Below are 22,269 nucleotides of genomic sequence, written 5' to 3' on the forward strand. Positions count from 1 at the left end.
TCATACTGAACAACTCAGAATTTGTGCCAACATTAAATTCATTGAATGAAAAGAGAGAGAGGTACTGTGGATATGACGTGGTAAGCAGATAGAGAATGATTCTCAAAGATTTGTCTTCAATTTTTAATGCAGAAAAAAAAGGTCAAGAGTGAGCAAGGGAAGGCTTAGAGACTGTAGCCATGTAGGAGTTTGGTAATTGCTGTGAAATTGCCAGATAAATTAAATGAAAGGTTTTCCACTCAATTGATTATTTTCATTTCAGACTTATTGTTTTTATAGAAGTCATAGCATTTTACTGTTTTTATTCATTTCAATCTTTTATTTTTATTACTACACGTTATTTTCACTCAACTGTCTGTACCTATAATTTGTGAAGATAAAATGGGCGCAGTTTGTACCTTTTTAGATAATGTTGGTTTATTCAGAATGTGACACGATTTCGTTAAAGTAGGTTTGTATTCGCGCGAATACTGTAGTTTGTCTCCAACGGGGCACCGTACGGGACACTAAGCGAATGTTTGATTCTGATTGGGCAGACCGTGAACGCTGGCCTCTGATTGGTCAGATTATCGGCTATGCAGAAGCGCCTTCAATGACACTCCAACTTTATGCTGATTGTATGCCGATTAAACAATTTAACAGCGCGTTTTCACCTTTTAATTCACATCAGAGGAGATATGTGAAGGATCGCCCTCCTCAGAAATCGCTAAACTGTTTGAAATGAAGTGCCTGAAGGACTATAAAATTGTCGTGACGGCTTAGAAGGCTCCTCTTTAGGGGAATCGCGGCTCGCTGTTAGCTTTGAGCTAACTGACTTCAGAAGCGACTCGGCACCGAGCAGAAGGTAACAAACTTCTACATGTTCATCTGACGTGATGCATTTCTAAAGTTTTATACATCAACTATTTATCCCTTGTCTACCAGCTTGAATTTCCTTAAAAAATTGGTTGGTGTATGTATGTGTTGGAATAGAATACAAATCTGGAAACATCCGCAACAACAATAATAATAACTATAGTGATAAAAATCTTTATTTAACTGTAGGACACTTACTGTTTGATAATAATATAGTCAATGACAGCCACACTTTTCAAACTGGCTGGGAGAGGATCAACATTTGAGCTGTTTGAAAACTTCTGGCCAAGTGAGCTGATTCTGCTGAAGTTCTGGGATGCAGTATCGTCTTTGACGTCCACTGCAACCGATGACTCCTGCATGTTAGCAGATCCTGTTACATAACCTTCATGTATTTGTTTAGCATTTGTAGAATATTCTCAGATGTTTCTTACACCATCGCCACTTAATTAGTCCTCAACCTTTACATATGCTGACTTTGAGCTGAAAAAAAAGGATTCTCTGCTTATCTTGATGTTATTTCTGGGGACTGCTGACAATTGAAATCAGCTGATCCCTGAAAAGTTATCCATCCTTACTCAGTTTGGTTTAAATGTTATTTGGCGCAGCTTCATTTTATTTTTTTTATATTTTCATCTTTTTTGCACGATACAGCTCTTGACTCACCTTTTTGAATTGTGCAGTACACTTTGTGATAATGATTCAGAAGTGTATCTGAGCCCACAGCGACTTTCACTGAAGAATCGTGTCTGTTCTTTATGGAGTGCGACCTCAGAGCCCAAATATACACATTCAGCACTGACTTTTCAACTTTCTTCCTTGCAAGCAGTGATTTGTTCAGATTCTTGGTATTATATGTTGACGCTGTGTACTGTAGATTGTGTGAACTTCTTTGGTCTTGTAAAATGCTACTGAGTTGTTTTGTATCTTGCAAGGTTTCTCCGCATTTTGGGGATTTGGGTTGATTGCGAAGTGCATTTTTATATAATATATAAACTATATTTTGACGACTTAAATAAGTTGTGCATGCACTTTAGTTTGTAGGTTTTCTCAGTGCTTAATGCTACTTTTTAGCTTTTATTCTTCATGTTGTATGGATATTGTAATAATACTGACAGTAAATGTCCTTCGCCCTTGTGTTGTTAAACTAAAGTCTAGCCATACCGAAGACAGTTCTGCAGAAATATGTGGGAGGCTATTTGGAAGTCCTCACATTTGTGCAGAACACTTCTCCCTCCTAAAAATACCGACAGCACTGTTATGTAATTCCCACAGTTTTGCTACATACAACAATTTAAAAGTTTGGCCTTAAATGGTAGGGTTAATATTTAGGATTTCTCTCACCCCAGAAAGTAGCTGAAAGGTGATCAAGGCTTTTGTAGTCAGGTCAGTTTCATCTGTATTAGTTTAAAAGTTTATTATGATAGATTATCAGATATTCTGAAAAGTTGTACTATTCTGTTGAATAACCAATAAATTCTCTGACAGCAGTGTGAGCTTACAGTTGTTATGGGGTGCCTGTACTCTTCCTCCTCTTCAGCATGAACTGTCCTCCCACGAAACGCCTTCGAGGCCTGAACCAGGACGTGGTGACGGCCTTCGATGACCCGTTCGGGGATGACGAAGACTTCACTCAGGACGATCTGGATGAAATCGACATCATTGCCTCACAGGCCATCACCTCCACCGCAGTGCACTCTGGAATAGGGTCTGAAGCAGGAAACAAAGCGGTGGAGCCGAGCCGCTTGTCAACCAGGTCAACGTCGGCTGCGCAAAACAAGCCTCCGAGCAGATCGACGGCATTTCAGAGCCGAGCGAACACATTTGGCGTCAACAGAGGGAATGCTGGGATATCAAGCAGGGAGCCTCTCGGTAAGTCCAGGAGAGGCAGTGTTACCTTTTTGTCCGAATCTTCTCATGTTTCCTTTTGACCACGTTCAAAACCATTCAGTCAGCAGGTATTGTTCCAGCACACCATTGATTAGCCTTGATGTCAGTGAAAATAAGCAACACAGTCGTCTGTTCATTAAACATGTTGATGTTTTTGTCCAAACTGTTTCTCTAAAGTAGAGCAGCGAAGCAGTCTCTGTGAAAACACATGCCGTTCTATCTCCCCAGTCCAAAACTGGCAGCGTGAATTCCATCTCATCTACTCCTGTTATGCTTTTTTTTCTTTCTTTCTTTCTCACATTAAGAGAATTACAGCATTTTTGGCCCTCTTTCTGGCACAGGCTGTTCCTCTGTGTGTGAGCGCCGGCCAAGTTTGGCGTGAGAAGTGTAAAATTCAGTCGGCGCAGATAACAGTGTTATCTAACAGGGGTGACTAATGGAGATGATAGATTTACACTGCAACATTTCGGTTCAATCTCTGATGCTGTAATGCTTCATTTTGATCACATCTGATCTTAAAAATAGTTTTGGTGAGTGTCTCATTATTTTGTCAGTTACAGTAAGTATGCAGCCTTCCAGTGAGGATAAGTCCGGTTGGGTTAAGCCTTTAAGGCCAAAGTTAATGTCTCCGTCCTGTAATTAATGTACTTGAAAGCATTGCTATAAGTTCTAAGTTTCTTCTAGAAAACCTTGAATCCTGCCATCCAAACGGGTTTCACTTTCAAATGTACCCATAAGTGACATTCTTTAATGGAAACGTCATTCCCTGATAACAGTTTAGTTAGATAATGCACGCTGCAACCTGGTCAGTTTGACAAGCACAACAACCGTCTTGACCTCTGAATCCCTCACATCTCGATCTCCAGAGGGCTGCTGGCTGTCCATAGCTTGACAGGTCATTTCAGGTCACTGAACGACTGAAAAGTCTGTGTTTATTCTTCTGTATTTCAGCATGTAACAGGCAGCAGCCGCAGCTCGGGTCGGGCAGGGAAGACTCCTACAGCGTGCTGGAGGCTCAGCATGCTGAGCTGAAGAGGAGGGTAAGGCGCTGAAGCGCAGCATCACTGGATGTTATTTAATCACAGGCTAACAATGACAAGCACACAACTCCATACTCCTACAGTAAAACCCAGAGCACATGTAGAATTGGCATTGACATGTTTTTGGGAAACCTTTTGAGAAAAATGTCCATGTATGCAAACTCCATCCAGGCCTGATGATTTAAATCACAGTTTGTTACCTTTGTAGGTATAGTGTTGTCATGTTTTTCATTAATATTGCACATTGTCTAAAAAAAGTTGTGGTTCAATAGAGTCTGAGTGTTTTTTTTTCCCCGTGTTTTTAGCTGAAGGAGGTAGAGGAGGAGATCCTGTTGAAAAGCGGCGAGATTCGTGTCCTGAGAGACTCTTTGAAAGCAGCTCAGCAGGAGAAGGAGGCTCAAAGACAAAACCAGATCCTGCTGGATACTCAGAGGCAGAAAGAGCAGAGTGACAAAGAGAAGGAGCTCAACAAGAAGGTGAGGAACTAGAAAAAAGAAAAAAAAAAAACCTCACATGCAGGATTGAGCATCCCTGGAGTAACGCTGACATGTTGTTGCACACAGGTTCAGTCTCTGCAGACGGAGCTTCAGTTTAAAGAAGCAGAGATCAATGAGATGAAGACCAAACTGCACAATTCAGACAGAAACAAACTGGGGTCTCCGCCCGCCAGGAGCAGGTCTGCAATCCTCAACATCACCAGCATATTAGGTTGCTGGGAAAACGTCTTGATTTTTGTTCGGATGAAACTGAGCTTGGCAGAGACCTCATTCATCTGTCAGACCTGCTGTGTCAGGGTTACGGTCACAGTAGGCGTCTATAATCTGTAATTGCTAACATTTAGAGTTTGACTTTTGCCGGCCTGAAATTTTCCTAATAACTAACTTAATTAGGCATATTTACAAATACTCTATTGTTGTATTTAGATATGTTTACTTTCACTTTCACCGTCTCACCTGACTTTAGGGAGCTGATTCCCTGAATCAACTTTACGGATTGGGTAGTGAAAGTGTGTTCAGATCGTTTGTTGTCCCCTCTCTTAGCCCGAGGACCACGAGTTCTGTTGCCCAGAAGCATCATGGGAGTGGCAGTAGCTCTTCCTCTCCAATAGGAAATGGTTTCATCACCAAGGAGGCGTTTCTGGCTCAGGCATCATCCAGGATAACCACAGTAAAGGCAAAACGAAACGGTGCGCCACTTTCTAATGGTCGTGAAACAGATTTTCTGTTGTTATTCAATCTCTGTTCTTGGGTTAATTCTGTGCATGGTCAATGCGTGTGTATATGTGTGTGTATTCTAGCAGATTGTGTGTCCAGATCAGAAGCATCTCGCCCAGACCCCTTTCAGACTGTCAGACCTGCTCACTCACGGCACAGAGGTTCGTCACCATGCAGCACTGCCTGACGTGGTCAGATGAACGCTTTATTTTATTAACAGACAGACCGTCAGCCTGACGGTCTGGTTTGACTTTCTAAAGTAAAGTGATTTCCATGATCTGGGTGTTTGTCCTTCAGGCGGTGTCCTGCTGGGGTTGTTGCTGCAGCAGCCTCTGTCTCCCAGCAGCCTCGGCCTTTCTCACCTGCTGTCCATGAGTCTGACTGACATCAGCCTGACAACATCCAGGTAACAACAACAAAACAAATCAATGAATGTCTTGATTGAAAAAATATTGTAAGTGATGTCGATTTGGATTTAATGTAAACACACATGGCTTCTTTAAAGAATTTTGCATCTAAAGCTGCAGTTTTCAGATTCTGAACTGCTGTACAGTTTATATGCCAGCATGACTCGTTACTTTGTCACACAAGCCACCTCCCTCTTTATCAGGATCATATTTTGGGGGAAAAAGGTGTTCAGATATTGTTTCAGATTGTTTAAATAGACAAACGCACCATGCAGCCTTTTCATGCGCGCATGACCATGCCTGCCAACCTCTTTCAGGGCAGTTTTGTGCTTCAGGACAACATATGGAGGAAGTTCAGTCCTGTCAGTGAGACATGCAGCGTGACAACAACCGACTCTCGTCTTTCTCACGGGACGTCACAAACACTGATGTGTCCCCCTTCTGTTTACACTGACAGATGCTGGCATGTAAAAAAAACAACATGAAGCAGCAGCAGCTGTGTTTGGGCATTTCCAGTCTGAATCAGATAGTCTAGGTGTTTATTCCTCTCTGATGCAGGAGGTCTGAGTGTTTTCTCCTAATCTACCGAAGCCTGTTTTTTTTTCTTCTTTTTTTGTGACACATTCTTTTGCTCCTGACATCTATAGAAAAGCTGTGGAATTACTTTGTCTTGTAACTTGAAAATCAAATAACTTAAAATATCATTGGTGCTTCTTGACATTTTCTTCACTTTCAAAGCATCTCTCTCTCTCTCTTTCTCTCTCTCTCTCTCTCGCTCTCTAAAGTAATATTAGTGGTTTAAAAATCAGTAGTAAAATGTTTCTCAGATCATGAGGGCAGGTGTTGTGTGTCTCATTACAGCCGGCTCTCAGAAGGTTTCATGCTTCGCTCTGATGTGCCAGCCGGCGCTGCTGGAGCTCCCAGAGCGGCTCTGAGTCCGGTCCAGAGTCTGGCTGTAACTGGACTGAACATGCTGAGTCAGAACCAGAGACCAGCTGGGCTCAGCAGCAGCAGCAGCAGCAGCAGCAGCAGCAAAGACAGGTATCTGATGAATTATCGCTCCTCCACCTCCTGTGACTGCAGTGACATCTAGTGGCCACCTGATGTAACGGCAGTTCTTAAACAGACCACAGTGTTCACACCCTGGTGCGTCTCAAAACGTTAGACTGTCGTTTGTTATGACTTTGCTGCTGAATGAATAATGCTGAGTAGAAAGTAACAGAAGAGTTACTTTGTTAATGTCTTGTTGATTATTGTGCTAAAAATTAGTTTTGGGGTGTGGCTTTGTGATGTCCTTTCATTTGGACTCTCCGTTGGTCCTTGTTGATGCCAACAGTTTTCCCCACACAAACAGTGTTGGATGAGCAAGACAGCATAACGAATCCTGTACTACATAAATATCTACAAACTGCACGGCAGCTCATATTATTAACACTTGATAACCTGAACTCATGCTTCTGAAAATACATCCTTTCTTATTTTTAAATTGAGATTCAAATGCAGTTGGAAACACTGCTGCTTCAGTGGATTGTATTTGTTGTTGTGGATCAAACAAATGTGTTTATTTTACAATACCTTTAAGATAAAAAAAATGTATTAAATTTCAAACAGATGAATTAAAAACTGAACTTGTGTGACAGGTTGTGTCCCGGAGCCGTCCTCCTCCTCCCTCTCCTGGACCTTCACCTCTCTCGGCTCTGTCAGGCTCTGGACTCGCCGCCCTCCGCCTCCGCTGACGCCGGTGACTCACGCTCGTCTGCCGACGGCTCCGTCCCGGCAGGCCGCGCTGCCTCGGCTGGGATTGGACGACCCGGGGAGACGTGTCCGCCTGTCTTCAGCAGCGAGGAGACCGGCTTAGCTGCTCTGAGGCTCCTGTATCTGCTGCTGGCTCACAGCGACGAGGTGACGGCAGGACCAGTGCACACTTCTGGATGTCATCTGAGTTCATCTCAGGTGACTTTCAGAAGTTTGAATACCTGCAGTCCTGACCTTTGACCTTGATTTGATCTGCTCTTCAGGTGGTGGAAGCTGTGCTGTCTAACAAGAGTGACAAAAACAACAAGGTACAGACTGATACCACAGTGCAGCCGCAGCATCAGATCTGGCATCTCTGATTGTTGTAATAATATCACTAATTTTATTCATCATTTCCATTCATGTGTTTATTCAAATTCCCTTTCTTTGCTCTTAGGGTGAAGGATTTGCTCCAGGTATTGGTTTCAGCTCCCAGAATCCCTTGCTGCAGTCGTTGCTGCGGTTGTGTGATGCAGGACTTGGTGGAAGCAGCTCACATGGGGAGGAGATCGCCGTCAACGCCGTGCGGACGCTGTGTGTTCTCACGGATCGGGCGCCACAAACGCACAGTGACAGGTACACACCCGGTCGGCAACACTGAAATGTGGGTTCCTGTGTGAATGATTCACAACTGATGATCTGGGTTTCCGATGTATGATCACCACAACCGTGATGGATATGTTAAAAAGCAAAGCATGAAAACGGCGTAAGAAACTGTAGATGAACTTGAAATACAGTACTGCTTCTTTATCCTTTGGCGTTTTTCTGTTCGGGGTCGTCATCTTTTCCAAATCTTGTCCGTCTCCTGTATCTTGGGCTGACAGCTCCATCCTCGGTGTCCGTTTTCCTACGTAACTGTCAGATAAAATTTCCTGTAAATCTTTCACTTCAAGTTGTGGGATCTGTAATATATGCACACAACTGCTTGACTTTGGTTTATCTGACAGACACATCTGAAATGCCGTGAACCTCCTCCACAGCGATCGCAGCTGAGCTGTCGTCCTCTGTCTCGTCTCTCACAGGTTGCAGTGCGTTCTGCAGAGGGTGTGTATGTGTGTGTCCGCAGAGAGCCGGCTGCAGGTGGTTTCGGAGTGTGTCGGCGTGCTCACGTCGATGTGTGACCACCAAGCGCTGGCCGGGCAGCTCTGCTCTCAGCACGGTGAGGCTCCGTATGCCGCGGCAGCAGTCCGTTCCTCTGTTTGTTCTTCTCGCAGCTGAACATCAGCACGTCATTCTGTTTTGTTTTTAGACCCTTGTGTTTTCCTGAAGTTGCTCCAGATGATCAGGACCAGATCGGACAACAAGGCAACACACACAGAATCTGTCCTGCTGGATCTGAAGGTACACTGCTCTCCTGTGTGTGTCTGTGTTTCCTTAGAATAGTCAATCTTTTTAACCATGAATTTCACTCCTTTCATCCTCTAATTTGCTTTTCTTTAACTTCAGTTGGGCATGTAATGCCTAAAACTTGCACATCTTCATTTGTGTTGATTCACTTTCCCACTGCTCTTTTTGAACAAACCACTGTAACAAGGCCACACAGTTCCGAAAGCTGCTGGTTTCATGGAGGCTGCACCTCATTAATGCTTCCCACAAGACATTTTCCTTGTATTAGATTTATTTTTTTCCTCAAAACACTTAAATACTCTACATCACTGTTGAACACTAGATCCTCCATATAACACATGGAATATACACACAAACACACACACACCAGTTTATCTGAGCTGCACGTGGATGTGAATGTAAGGATGAACGCTACTATTTGAACTGTGTCGCACACCAAATAAGTTTAAAAAATAATGATCAGCCTGAAGGCCGCTTCTAAATGAACACTTCTTGAATTTAAAATCACATTTCTGCAAAGACCAGCCATGCATGAGACTGCCGGGGAGTTTTTAATGGTGGACTTTATCATGAATGTTCTTCTGTTTATTTAGCAGCAAAGAAAGAAGCTTTAGACTCAGTGAACAAACAAAACACTCAACAATGAACTGGGGTTACAGAGTGTTTGTCATGATGACTCTGCTGAAAGTTTCCTTTATTTGAGGATTTGTAACACTTTGCTGGTTGTTTCTTGTCTCAGGTGGTTCGATTGTTGAGCAGACTGATGATTCAGAGGACAGAAACCTGGACCACCAGTCTGCAGAAGTCCTGTGTGTGCAACACGGAGGTAGATTTCTCCGATCCGCTGTCTGCTCTGTTCAAACTTCCGCTCGTCGTCATGTTTGCACATTCTGACCCGGCTGTCTCTGCCTCAGCTGGTCCAGACGGTGGTGATAGTTTTACATCGTCAGTGGCTCGACGTCCGAGGATCCGACAGTCCAGCTGACTCAGCAGGTCCGTCACATTTCACTTTTGAGAGAAAAAGCTCAGTTGAGGGAAACTTTTCTCACCCGGCTGCTGTTTCCCTTCAGTCTGGCCGCCGCCGCCGCAGCGGTGCCCCGCCTCCCCCGTGCCGTGGTGGCGCGGCGCGGCGGCGTCTCTGCTCAGAGAGTGTTTGCTGCTGCTGCACTGGCTGCTGCTGCATCACAGCAGCTTCTCGGAGAGCTGCAGGCCGCTGCTGCACATGTACGACCAGGTGATCCCCGCCGTGCGAGACACGCTGAAGAAGATCCCAGAGCTCAGCGAGAGCGAGGGTACGAGCACACACACACACACACACACACACACACACACACACACACTGAGCTCAGCCATAACTGATGCTTAACTCTTCCCTCTGTAACATCAATCGCTCTTGAGTTAGTGAGCCATCATGTTCTCACACACACACACACACTCACACTCAGTGTGTGGGCTGAAGGCTATCTCCTAGCAGCAGCGCCCGAGCAGAGGTGGAATATTTTATAGATCTGGTGTGTGCGCGGAAACATATTTGCAGCTTTTTATATTCCAAACACCTCCTGATGACTCTGAACTCATCTGTGTAAAATTCTACCCCGACCTTGTTTATATTGTCGGTGTTGCGCCCCACAATCTCTGAAACGACGTCAGAATAACAGTTTCTCTAAATATTTCCAGTCACGAATGAGTTTGGTCGAAACACGATGCAGATTTGAGTGAAGTAACGTTGCTGTTGCTGCGGAAGAGACGACAGTGAAGCTGCATGTGACGTTTATCAATGCTTCACAGAAGAGAAACAGGAAACATTCATGTGAAAACATTCAGAAGATTTTGTTTTGTGTTTTTTTTTTTTTGGGCACCGTTCAAAATGAACAGGTACACGAGACAAAAACTGGATAAATGTATTTATTGAGGTTTACAGATGTTCACATCTGAACACACAACCTCAGGTGAACTTTCCATAAAGTGCCTTTTCTCTTTGTTTCTTTGAATGCTTCAGTGTTATTTCTTCACACATACCTCTGTTTGGATGTGAGTAATTGTCACCTCTCCTGCTGGCTATTAGTCACCGACTGCTAAAATTAGTTGTGTTTTTTTTTAGATTATTATATAACTGAATACTGTATGTATTGAACTGCATATTGAGCTTGTTAATGGAAATTAATGAAAGGGGGTGGAGTTGCCACTGTCTGCAAAAAAATTCCAATCGATGACGTGAAACTCTGTTGACCGTCCACTATTTTTTTGTTTTTTACAAACACATTGCATGATGGGAACCTTGCTCAGGTTAATGCCAGTCATTGCTTTCCTGTCCAGCTCTCTGCATCTTGCTCTGTAAAGGTCGTCGAAAGTGTGTAGTTGAAGTACTGATATGAGAGAATTTAATGTGTGTGTGTTTCTGTGTGTCAGAGCTGGCGCTGGAGGAAATCTGTCGCTCCGAGGGCGATGACATGGACGTGGACAGTAGCTCCTGATTGGCTGCCGCTGAGCGGACGTTAAGGAGCCTTTTCTGACGGTTAATTGGATATTTCTGAGAAGATGGAGCTCTAACATGCACTCTTTCCTTGTCACTTGTTTATTTTCGTGTTTTCTGTTTGTCTTGTCTTTGTTCCTGCCTCTCTTCTGCTCCATGAAGTTCATCACGACTGAAGCTGATTTCAAATAATTTGTTCTTCACAATTTCCATATAGTGTAGAAATGGCGTATTTCAGCTTTTCTTTATATTCACACGATCACCACTAAGCTTCAGTTGCTTTGAAGAAATGTGGAAGAAGCCTTTTGCTTTCATTGGAAAATATTGTCCTGTTTTTAAATTAACTGCATTTCACACACGAAATATTTAACGAGAATTTTTTTTTTTTAAATCTCGGGATCTGTTTTTCTGAATCAGCTAGAAGTCGTGATAACAACAAGTGGGACTCTGTTATCTGTGGAAAAGCTGATATTAAAAAAATTTCTTCAGGCTTTTTTTTCCTGAATTGATCTGAAAAACAGTTTCAGTTTGTTGAAACAGAATTCCCTGTCCTGAAGCACGATAAAGATCATCTTGAAACAGATCTGATGCTATGTGACCAGTTTGGTAGGTATTTCTCTGTTTTTAATAATAATAATAAAAAAAAAACATTTATTTGACAATTGTAGGAAATAAATACAAAAAAGTTTGAGCGAGGCATTTTATTTATTACAAAACGTCTTTATTCTCCAGCTGTAACTGAATCACACAGCACACCAGAAGCCCTCCCGCTGGATCGGAATCGCTCCTTCAGGCCAAAAGAACCGACCTCAGTCCGGTTATCTAAAGATCAATTCTTCATTTTCCTGACTGTGCATCCTGTTTATCGTCGGATTAAGTTCTCCGGCTGCAGAGATGTGGTGGAAATAGCTTTCTTGCCCTCAGAAATGGACGTTGCTGTTATTTCTGGTCGACGGCCACTCGATACGAGGCTGTGAGAACGAGGCGTCCCAGAATACACACATTAGACGTCCTCTCACACGAAAACTATTCATCGACACATATCACAGCAAAACCCACTTGTTATTTCACATGAACCTTTAATGAGGTCTGACACGCCAAATGAAAATGAAACTCTAAAGGAATTGATCTTAAGATAACAAGAAGCATATTTTTAGTAACTGTGCTGCGTCAGAGCAGGAAAAAACAGCGGAGCTGCGTTTCCCGTCGCTTCGGGCCGATCTGTGTCTGCTGGTGACTTTCAAACACTGACGCATCCTCGGAATTACAGGGAGGAATCAGAAGTGTAAACACTGACAGGAAGAAGCTGTGTCCCAGTTCAAGCCCCGCCTCTCTCCCGCTCCAGCATTCGGGTTTGCATTTAGATGGTGCGTTCAGGTAACTCCATACATTGGGAATGTTCAGGGTCAATCGATCACAGCAGAAACGATACGCAGAAATTTAAACTTCTGATGGGAACGGTTTTCGATGGCCAATTCTGAGTTATAGCAAACTTTACAGGAGTTTGTGTACACGGACACACCTTCAGCTCAGATGGGGACTGATGTCCACCTGTTAGAGGCTGAGGCCATGTCGTCTGACACAGCCGGGGCTCGAACTGAGACACGGCTCCTGAGATATGAAGGCACGTGAGGGTCAAGTAATCCAGGATCAGAGTGAGTGTGTAGTGTTCGTGTTCTCGTGAGAGTTTATCTGTGAAAACCAACTGAGTGGCTGCGTAAATAAGCCTTGGTACGGTTTGCTTCCTCGTCCTGACGTCGGTGATCATGAAAAGGTTTCAAGTTAAAACCTGTTAGTGTTTCATTCTGCAACTCAGACACAGGAGAAAATGTCCAAGACATGATTTTTAATGTGCTGATGTGTCTTTGTTGCACCAAAAGCTGGAATTCGGTGCGTGGTTGGAGGGAAAGCTTTCTAGTTGTAATTATTTGAATTGCAGTGACTCTTCATATGATATATTTGCAGACAGTTGTTCACAGACTGGTCCACTTTGGATTTTTGCCTTAACTTTATAAATGAAAGCATGATCTAAAACTACAGCAGGTCCTTGCAGATGTCCTCCAAACTTTGAAGCACCATGACATGACTGGTTAACAGCGATCTATAAACTGAACTGGCGTGAATTGAAATTGGCTCCTGGTGAAGGAAACTGGAGCTGCTGGAGGACATGGTTCAGTTTCTGGAGTGATGGCAGTTTCTATCTTTTGTCACCCAGTTGGTTTTCACAAGTGTGTGTGTATAAATTAATGCTTTTCAGTCCATGTTGGAACCACTTGGTCGTCGTCTTGCTTGCCTTGAGCGCTGGCGTGCGAGCTGTGCTGTGTCTTGTACACGCTGTGAGGCGGGGCGCACGGGCTGGCGAGCCACGGGTGCATCAGCAGCTCGGACGCCGTCAGTCTCTCGGCCGGCGCCTTCCTGAGCATGCAGCCGATCAGGCACTTGGCCTGCGGCGACAGCCAGTCGGGCAGGCTGAAGGCGCCGCGGCGGATCTTGGCGAACAGCGCGGCGGGCTGCGTGTCCTGAAACGGGTACCGTCCGATCAGCATGGTGTACAGAGACACGCCCAGGCTCCAGACGTCCGCCGCCCGGCCCGAGTAGGGCCCGCCGCCGTTGGTCAGCAGCTCGGGGCCGACGTAGGCGGGACAGCCGTGTCTGTCCGTCAGAGAGTCGTCCTCGTGGTCGCCCTGCAGGAGGACGCAGTCGTCCAGGCCGAGCAGCGCCAGGCGGGTCCTGCAGGAGGACGGAGGGTAAGACTTGAATTCTTCAGAAGCAGTTTAAAGGCGCGCGAGCGCAGAAAGGAGCTCTTTGCTGTATGATGTAGGAAAAGCGCCACACTCCGCTGGCCTCACCTGTATTTGTCCATGAAGACGAAGCGGCGGAGCTTCAGGTCCCGGAGGACCACTCCGTGTTGGTGGCAGTGCAGGATGGCGTTCAGCATCTGCGCGAACAGAAGCCCCGCCTCCTCCTCGCTCAAGCGTTTCCTGTCGCGCACGTACGCGTGCATGTCGCCGTGGTGACCGGGCAGGAAGACGTACAGGCTTTCTTGGCCGATCACCACGTCCAGCAGCCCGCAGACGTTGTCATGACTACCGACCCGAGCGTACGCCGCCAGGCGCTCCTGGTAACCTCGCAGCGGGAGAACCTGAAGAAAACCACGACAGGTACAAACAATGAATACACAAAACGCACACATTTCAGCGGACCAGTCAGTATAAGGATGTGTAAGACTGTTTCTCGCCTTACCTGGCAGGTGTACTGCTTCTCTGTGTGCACGTGCACGGCCCTGTAGGTCCTCTCCCGCTCGCAGCGCTCCAGGAGCACGTACGGCCCGACTCTGAAGGGGGACTGGCTCTGGCCGGTCTTGGGGGCGTGGCTGGCGGGCCTGAGGCAGGGCGACAGGCCGGTGGAGGGAGGAGGCGGGGCCAGGCGGGCTCGCTTGCATTTGAGTAAGTTGTCCTGCGGCTCGTCCAGTAACCTCTTCAGACACTGCTGAGACCGGGCGGAGGCTGCGTTCAGGCTCATCTGTCACAAGACAAAACAAGGCACATCGTCAGATTTAACGCCAGCATGTAATCCACGAAGCAGAGACGATTCAAACACACAAACTTGAATTCTTTCACATAAAAGTAACTATTATAGGATCAAAGGGCTCTATAGCACTATTCAGTGTTCATCTATTAAACACTGTCAAAGTGCAACAATGAATAAAACGAGGGCAACGACTATAAACAATGCAATAAAGTGACAAGTCATTTTAACCCCTGAGTTCCTGGTATTGTTTGCAACAGAAAGCACCTGTGGCTGAAAGTGAAACATTAAAACAGACTTTCAATCAATAACTCTGCTGTTAAAGAAGGAATGTTTTCAGCTGGAAGAACTGGAAAAAGCTTCCATCTTTACTTGAGTAAACGTCAACAGTTCTACTTTATTTAGGCTTCTGTGGTTCACAGCTCTTTTTAATTAAATGAGGATAACATGGACTTTTTCTGATGACTGTTTAGTCTACGACCTCAGAAATGGCATTGATCTCAGTTTTTCAGATGGTGAAAGTCTGGTAACTTCACTGTGTGCTGATTGTGTTTCTCAGAGACTTGAGCACATAAATCATTGATATGATTCTCAAACTGGTGACAGCTCCCTCTAGTGGCAGAAACGCTCCATGCTGGGATCAGCATTATCACGGTATATTTTACAGTGTAGCTGTTGTTGATTTGAAAAAGAAAAGAAAATAAAGACCAACAAACAATCCTCATATTAGGAGAAAATATGTTTTTCTCCTGTGAATGATTCGCTTCTTGGTCTTTGCAGACTGTATCAAGTTTCGAGCGCTGCAGCGCCCTCTGCTGGTGAGACCCCCCACAGAGCCTCCTGACTCCACTCAAAGGGGGTCTCTGCTGATATTTTCACGTACGGTAACAGGAGTTATACTGGTGTGGTATCTCGGCGCGTCCTGCGTCGCTGCTGCTCACATGTTACGCGCTCAACGTGTGTCTATAGGCTTCATGATGCAACTTCCTGTAAGCTGACAGGCGCTTCAGCTTTCAGATCGTTGCATCAGAGCACAACAGTTTATAGTTTAAACAGGCTTTAAATACAGTCAACAACCACCACACACACATACAGACACACACACACACACACACACACACACACACTGTAAGAGAGAGTGTGTGAAAAGTTTTTCAGATCCTGACTGCGGTGACGGAGTGAAATCCTGCTGTGGGCCAGTGTTGCTTTCACTCTGCCGAAACACCCTGAGTCACACACAGTGTCAGCGCGGCAACGTCATCCACCCCCATCGACACACACACAGTGAGTCAGTGGTGTTTTGACATCTGACTATTTCTCCATCACTTTCTGTTTGGCTCGCAGGCAGAGCTCCGCCTGTGAATCAGTGAATCAAAGTGGGAGCCCTCTCAATCTGTTTAAACTTCACACAGCGCCTCATTCAGCAGTTCATTCATCTGCCAGAAAGTAAAAACAGTGTCTTGAGTTTCAATCGAAAACTACTTATAGACATCAGTTTGGCTTCTATCTTCAAATCAGCTCCACACATTTTTGAATTTCTCTCCTAGATTCAATAAAATCAAACATCTCATTAATAATAACGGGTTTTCCCCCTGAGTGGGATTCATTCACTCATCCTGTGCCTGAAGTGGCTGTTTGTTAATAAGCTTCGGTTGTTTTCATCAGTAAGTTCAGTTTGTTTTTGTTCAGACAAACACTCATGTGATCATTCTGAAGTTAAATAATTCTGGAAAAACCGCAGTGAAAAAAGCTCCATGAGAGTTTAGCTTGGATTGGATACACATTTAATGTTCAGCAAAGCTTCTTTCAAACTTAATTTACATTATTTATTACTTTTCCTTTGTGCCCACGTCTCAAAATCTCTCCAACACGCCGTCTCTCATAAATATAAGCCTGAATAAAGAAACATACGGAGACTTACTGTCGTGTCTGTTAATGGGAAGCCATTCTGCTCTGTAATTTCCAAAAGAGTGTCTTTTTCTCTGCATGTGGTTTGTACCGGTGTTATGACAGAATCAGTTTGTGGTCTCTTTACATTTGTACTGTAGAAACCTGCACCTGTTAAACAGTTTGACTTTAGTCTGGAGCCTTCACGTCAGCATTGAGAGCAAACACGACTAAACTGACCGTGGAGATCTGTCACGGACACATTTTAACTTAAAGACACGGGTGTACGTCTGAAACAGTGTCATAGTAGTGTTTTATTTTCCTCCTGTCGTTCTACAAACTGATTGTTTATATTTCTACCTGCTGAACAATTGGCATGGCTGTGTTGTCCTTGACCTGAAATTCAGACACTCTCTGTGAGTTAACCACTTTTAAAAGCCACTGTTCTGTTGTGTATTTACTTACATTACTTTAATTCAATTTTAATTGTTTACTGTTGCCTTCTTGTGTCTGTATGTCTCTTTGATTCAATCTGCTCTTTGTCATATTTGAGCCGAGGCTTTCTGTTGCGGTGATGCTGTATTTCGGTTCAGGTTAAATTTGTTGGAAACATGTGTCACCCAGTGGATAATCCACCCACGCAGCTGACTCTGCTTACTGAGCTGAAGCCTCCAGGTCTTTCCGAAGCTTGCAGCTGTGTCACACTCTTTCCAAAAAAATGTGATCTCAGACAAACTGACCTTCAACCTCAAACTGTCAGACCTTCATCTGCACCAGTCCTGGTAGAAGGACGAGCTTCACGGTTAAGTTTGTTCATAACACATGTTGTGAAAGTGCAATAAATATTTGACCAAAGCCTCCTGCAGACGTCCACCTGTGGCAAACGGAACAAACCGCCTACAGACTGACCGCCGTGTCTCTTTCGCAAAGCTAAAGCCTTTCAGAAACAACATTTTGTCCTTTAAATACTGACTTCACATGCAGATTATCTATGAAGTGTTTTCCAAACATGCAGGATCATTGTCCCATCAGATCAATAATAAAGTAAATGTTACAAAGGAGAAAGCACACTCGCATACTGATATTTCTAACAATAATACTACATTTTAGAAGTTAACCTCACTCCAACTGAACAATGATCACAAGTTACCTCACAACAAAGTGAACTTGATTATTATTACAACAAAAAAGGAACACTTTATCAATAAAAGGACACGACATGTTCATGCCTGTCAAAAACCATAAAAACAAAGGAGCTGAAGCTGTGAATGAGCACAATGAGTGAGGATTCTTCTTACTCAGTACTGTTAGAACTGAAAATCCAACTTGTTTGTTGCCTACAGGATTTTGAAACACTAAAGATTACAACATCTCTCCAGAAAACTAAACACATAACTTCCTGTTTGGAACATATTAGATTTATGTTATTGCCCAACCTTCATGCATTTTCACTTTGTCTATTTATCTTCTAAATGTTAATGAGCTTTTTTTTTTTTGTTTAGTTTTATTTCTTTGAACTGAATGAACCTGCCTTGGATTGGTGAACCTGACCAGCATCTCTCCTTTTCCCAGTTGTTAAGCTCAGACAAAGGCAGGAAGCTGCTGCAGGTTAGTGGCAGCAGAGCAGCGGCGTGGTTCCTCAGCAGCAGAACTTGAATGAGAGGATGTGACTCCGGCTCCTTACCTTCACCGCCAAACTGCTCCGCTTGGTCCGGACTGCTGGTTTCGCGGGGGGCCGGTGTGTGTTGGGTTGTGCTGTGTCGTGGTGGTCTCCGGAGGTCTTCACAGCCCCGCGGCAGAAGTTGCAGACATTAAATTGAAGTGTTCCCGTGCGCGTGCTGAAGGTCTGGTCCGCGGCTCCCGGCGGCCTGACGTGCGTCTTTGTCTGCTTCTTATTGTGTCCGGTTGCGCAACCTGTGGTTCGTCAATCAGCTGCGGGCTCTTCGCACACTTGTCAAATCCTTTATAACTTGTTATAAACTTGGAAAAAAAAACCTAACTGAACTCGTTGAGTTAAAAAAAGAGCTTTTTTTTGTCTTTTATAAAAAAAAAAAAGAAAGAGTGAAACAATATCCGGAGTTGAAGTGAGCGAAGCGGGGTGAAGCCTCCTCGGGTCCGCTGCTTTCAGTGGGGTCGGGAGGGATCGGGGTCCGTGTGCGGGTTTCTCACAGATCCGGGTCGGTCTGCGGGTCCAGGACGTCCAGTCAGTCTGAGGGGGCTCGGTCTGACTCAGGGGTTTGTTTGGTTTCGTTGTTTCGCCGCGCGGTGTCGTCATCCGGAGGGGCGGAGCTTCGATGTTGCAATCCTGAGCGGATCAGTCGTCAGAAAGCAGACAGCAGGCGCGAGGAGGGCTGCGTGTAGTCCACTGTACACGCACACGTGCACACGCACACAATATGCAAGACTTTACCATTTCCTTTTGTAACATTCAGAATCATGGAGTCACGTCAGTTTCTGCTTTAAAAAATCACGCAATCGTCAACCAGGAAACAAGTTTCCTGTAGGAGGTTACATGAAGCAATTCTCTGAAAAATCATCTATCTAATCATCTATTTATAAAAAGTAAAGCCACAGCTCAGTGGAGGGCGTCACAGGCCGCAACAGTCACATTTAATTTTACTCAACAGCTGCTTGTGTCACATTTAGAAAATAGTTCAAGTGGCCCACAGACACAGATGGGAAAATGTACATTTTTTTGTAACTTATTTCATGATCACACAGTCAAAAGGTCAGGGAAAAGAGTCACAGCAGCGCCAGTATGACATTTTTCCTCTTCATTTTGAGAGGAAGTTATGATAAAACCACTTTTTTTTTTTTTTTTTTCTAAAACAGACTTTCAGCGCACAGTTATGAAGGGAAAACAAGTATTATTTGCTTTGGTGCAACACTGTTGGTGACGCATATCAAGACTCACTTCACCAGATGATTAACATTAACCACACCTTAGTAGCACACTAGTTACGCCTTTTATTACCTGTAGATCCCAGCTGTCGATAAAATTTATAAAGTGAAAATAAAACTTGAAGTTTAACTTTCAACCAAACATTACTAATTGGCATGAACCAAAACATCAGGTGGAGGATGCCATGTGGTTCAAACTATTCAAACAATATCATCTGGAAGACACTCAGACAATTTTCTTTTTCAGTTTATTGATACATGGATGGACTGGTGACGACAAGATAGCTACACGTAAACAAATACTGCAGATGTCTCTACAGTCAGAAATGAATTACCGGTACTTGAATAAATGCAAGAATAATGATTCAAGTAAATGAAATAAAGGGGAAAATACATTTTTCAACCTCTTAATACTTGAAATTTAGTTGCTGTTGACTGCCTGACAGCTGACCCTGCCACCAGTTTGTATTTGTTTTTATGATAACCTAATCTAACAAGCTGTAAGAGAAGTATTAAAAAAACATGAATGCCAAAGACTGAAAAAAATGTTAAAATCCACAACTTTGTGACTCTCAGCGCAATAAATAATTTATTGAACCACAGATGATAATGTTTATTGGTGGGATTATGACCCTACAGCAGCCATTATTTTGGTAGGAAGGGTTTTTTTTCCTTTAGAGGTGTTTGCAGAGTCTGAGCTCATTCATACCGCTGACCTGGAGAGCCACAGTCACCTGCTGACTTTGACCTTAATCTTGGTTCAATCTGCAGACGGAGGATCAGCGGTGCAGCTCGTTCACATCTGTTCGTTCAAGTTTGCCCCACATTCACCAACACACAGCTTTTCACACGTTGAAGAGAGAACTGATCTGTCAGGTTATTAGCATCCTTAGTTAAGAATTAGTCAAATGCTTCCCTGTGAAGGTGATCGCTGCTTTTCATAGTAATACTGGGAAAATGCATAAATATCAACACAACTGATCATTTTGAGAGAGATGAAACATTTCAAAAACTGCTCCTAAAAGGAAGTGTGGTTTAAATATATTTTCATGCAGTTTCTGTCCTCGGCTGACCCCAGTTCATCATGCCAGTCCTGATCGTCACATATGATCACTGATGGACAACATGTTTCTCTAAAAAAATAATTTTTGGAACAGTTAGCTCAGAGTTTGGTGAGTTTCTCTACAGTTTATGTTGAGCACGGCTCACAGGTTTTGTGTGATGAGGAAAACCTGACTGTTGCATCAGAGGTGAACCATGCTGGATGCAGGTGTGTCAGATCATTAGCATGAGAACAATCAGAGTAAACAGTCACCTCAGGATGGAGGAACTGAAGTCATGCAGCTGATGTTCTGCCGAGTCTTTGCTGTTTGATTTAGTTTCAGTTTTGTGACATTGATCTTGATTTGATAAGAGACAGTATGCCGATTGATAACCTTGTCAAGTCTTGTAAATTGATACTTCGCTTGCCTTTAAAACATTTAGTTATGTCATATTATTATAACACATTTACCACTGATATGTTGTAATTGTTACAGTACACTGTAGTTACAGTGTTATGTAACAGTGTTTAACTGTCATCAGTCGGATTGTGGTGTCCTTTATCTACATTTACCGTCGCTGACATGACTTTAGTTTGCGCTGAACCCTGTGAAGCTGCCAGCTCTGACACTCAGTACAGTCTGAATAATAACTGATATATAAACATGTACTAATGCTAAAACAATGGAATATTTAAAGTAAAGTTACACCTAAAGGTGGAAACTAAAGATATCTCCTCAGGTTTGGGCTGATTGATGAATGTTTCATATCTGTACACAGCAGCAGCATTCTGACAGGATGCAGCCACAGATCTCTGTGACAACAGACCAATAAACACGTCACGTCAGGTACAGGCGCATCAGTGTTTTCTGCATTCCATTTAAGGGAGTTCCTGATTTATGCATGCTGTTTCAGCGGCACGCGTTACTGCACCTCTGACTGGAAATGATGATCTTTTCCTTCACTACGTTTTTTCCTGTGAACCAATGTGAAATCTGCTTTGAAAAACTGACTCCTGCCTCCGCAGGGTGAACGTTACACCTGAGTGGAATGAATGACTCTGCAAGCTGCTGCAGAGTCTGACGACGAGCGAGTGAATGACGAGCAGATATTCAACGTTATCTCTCAGGGAGAGTTGAAAACAGTGGGGATTTTCGAAATAACCAGCAGGGAAAATTTCACCTCCGAGTTAGAAAAATTCACCTGACTACTATAAAATAGTTTGATAAGTTTATGATAAGTTTAACCAAAGGTAATGTGGTCAAAAGTTACACCATAGTTATCATCATTATATAACTCAACACATGGATATAGTCCTTGTAAAGTCAGTATTATTTATCTGCTGTAGTTATCTGTAATTGCATTGGTTGATATTACGCAGCGCCTCTGTTAAAATGTATTTTCATCGCTCAGGTGAAGAGAAGGTGCAACATCTTGATAAGAACTGGTCAAACCATAGTGTGCAAGGCTGTGGCCCCGCAGGCCCACAGGTTTACAAAGACTTTGCCCGAAACCACACAGATTTCAATGAATCTCGGATCCTAAACACCCTGAAAACCGCTCACCTGTGTCAGAGCTGCACTCCGAGACTGAGTGAAGCCTTTCACGTGGCAGAATCATCATTTTGCCTAAATACTCATCACTGAGTGGAAGGGCTCATTTTCAAGCCTTCCAAATCACGACTTGCACTTATTTCAATCGAACAGACCATTTGGTGAAGAAATGAATTGAATCCTTCAAGCAGATGTAGATTCTAGTGGGGGGGGGGGAAAAAGCTGATGAGGCTAAAACTGCCGTTTGCACGCAGCAGCAGGGGGATAAAAACTGAACTCACGAGCTTCACTTTTCATATTTTGCTTCCAACAGAAATTTGAATCTTGTTTCTCGTCTGA

At 43.9% G+C, this 22,269-nt stretch overlaps 2 protein-coding genes across 3 annotated transcripts; one reads left to right on the forward strand and one right to left on the reverse strand.

Annotated features, from left to right (window-relative positions):
* The first annotated feature begins 572 nt into the window (after positions 1–572).
* LOC115388005 (ATR-interacting protein-like) lies at positions 573–11,510 on the forward strand. Of its 2 annotated transcripts, none has more exons than XM_030090924.1 (18): positions 573–844; positions 2,396–2,727; positions 3,697–3,785; positions 4,091–4,261; positions 4,349–4,461; positions 4,826–4,971; positions 5,083–5,160; positions 5,297–5,405; positions 6,268–6,447; positions 7,047–7,308; positions 7,425–7,469; positions 7,598–7,776; positions 8,223–8,359; positions 8,450–8,541; positions 9,287–9,373; positions 9,462–9,540; positions 9,618–9,839; positions 10,957–11,510. In XM_030090924.1, the coding sequence occupies exons 2-18, from the start codon at positions 2,397–2,399 to the stop codon at positions 11,019–11,021; spliced, it is 2,385 nt and encodes a 794-aa protein (XP_029946784.1). In that variant the 5' UTR covers positions 573–844; position 2,396; the 3' UTR covers positions 11,022–11,510. The 2 variants fall into 2 exon arrangements, with proteins under 2 accessions (XP_029946784.1, XP_029946785.1); XM_030090925.1 differs by having other exon boundaries at positions 5,086–5,160.
* A 196-nt stretch (positions 11,511–11,706) lies between these two features.
* On the reverse strand, positions 11,707–18,653 carry LOC115388030 (tribbles homolog 3-like). The gene is made up of 4 exons (XM_030090960.1): positions 18,120–18,653; positions 14,264–14,542; positions 13,870–14,162; positions 11,707–13,750 (listed from the first exon to the last, which is right to left on the reverse strand). Exons 2-4 carry the CDS (start codon positions 14,540–14,542, stop codon positions 13,264–13,266), a joined length of 1,059 nt encoding a protein of 352 aa, XP_029946820.1. The 5' UTR covers positions 18,120–18,653; the 3' UTR covers positions 11,707–13,263.
* Between the last annotated feature and the right edge of the window lie 3,616 nt (positions 18,654–22,269).

Source organism: Salarias fasciatus, chromosome 5 (genome assembly GCF_902148845.1).
Source record: "Salarias fasciatus chromosome 5, fSalaFa1.1, whole genome shotgun sequence".
Taxonomy (NCBI): domain Eukaryota; kingdom Metazoa; phylum Chordata; class Actinopteri; order Blenniiformes; family Blenniidae; genus Salarias; species Salarias fasciatus.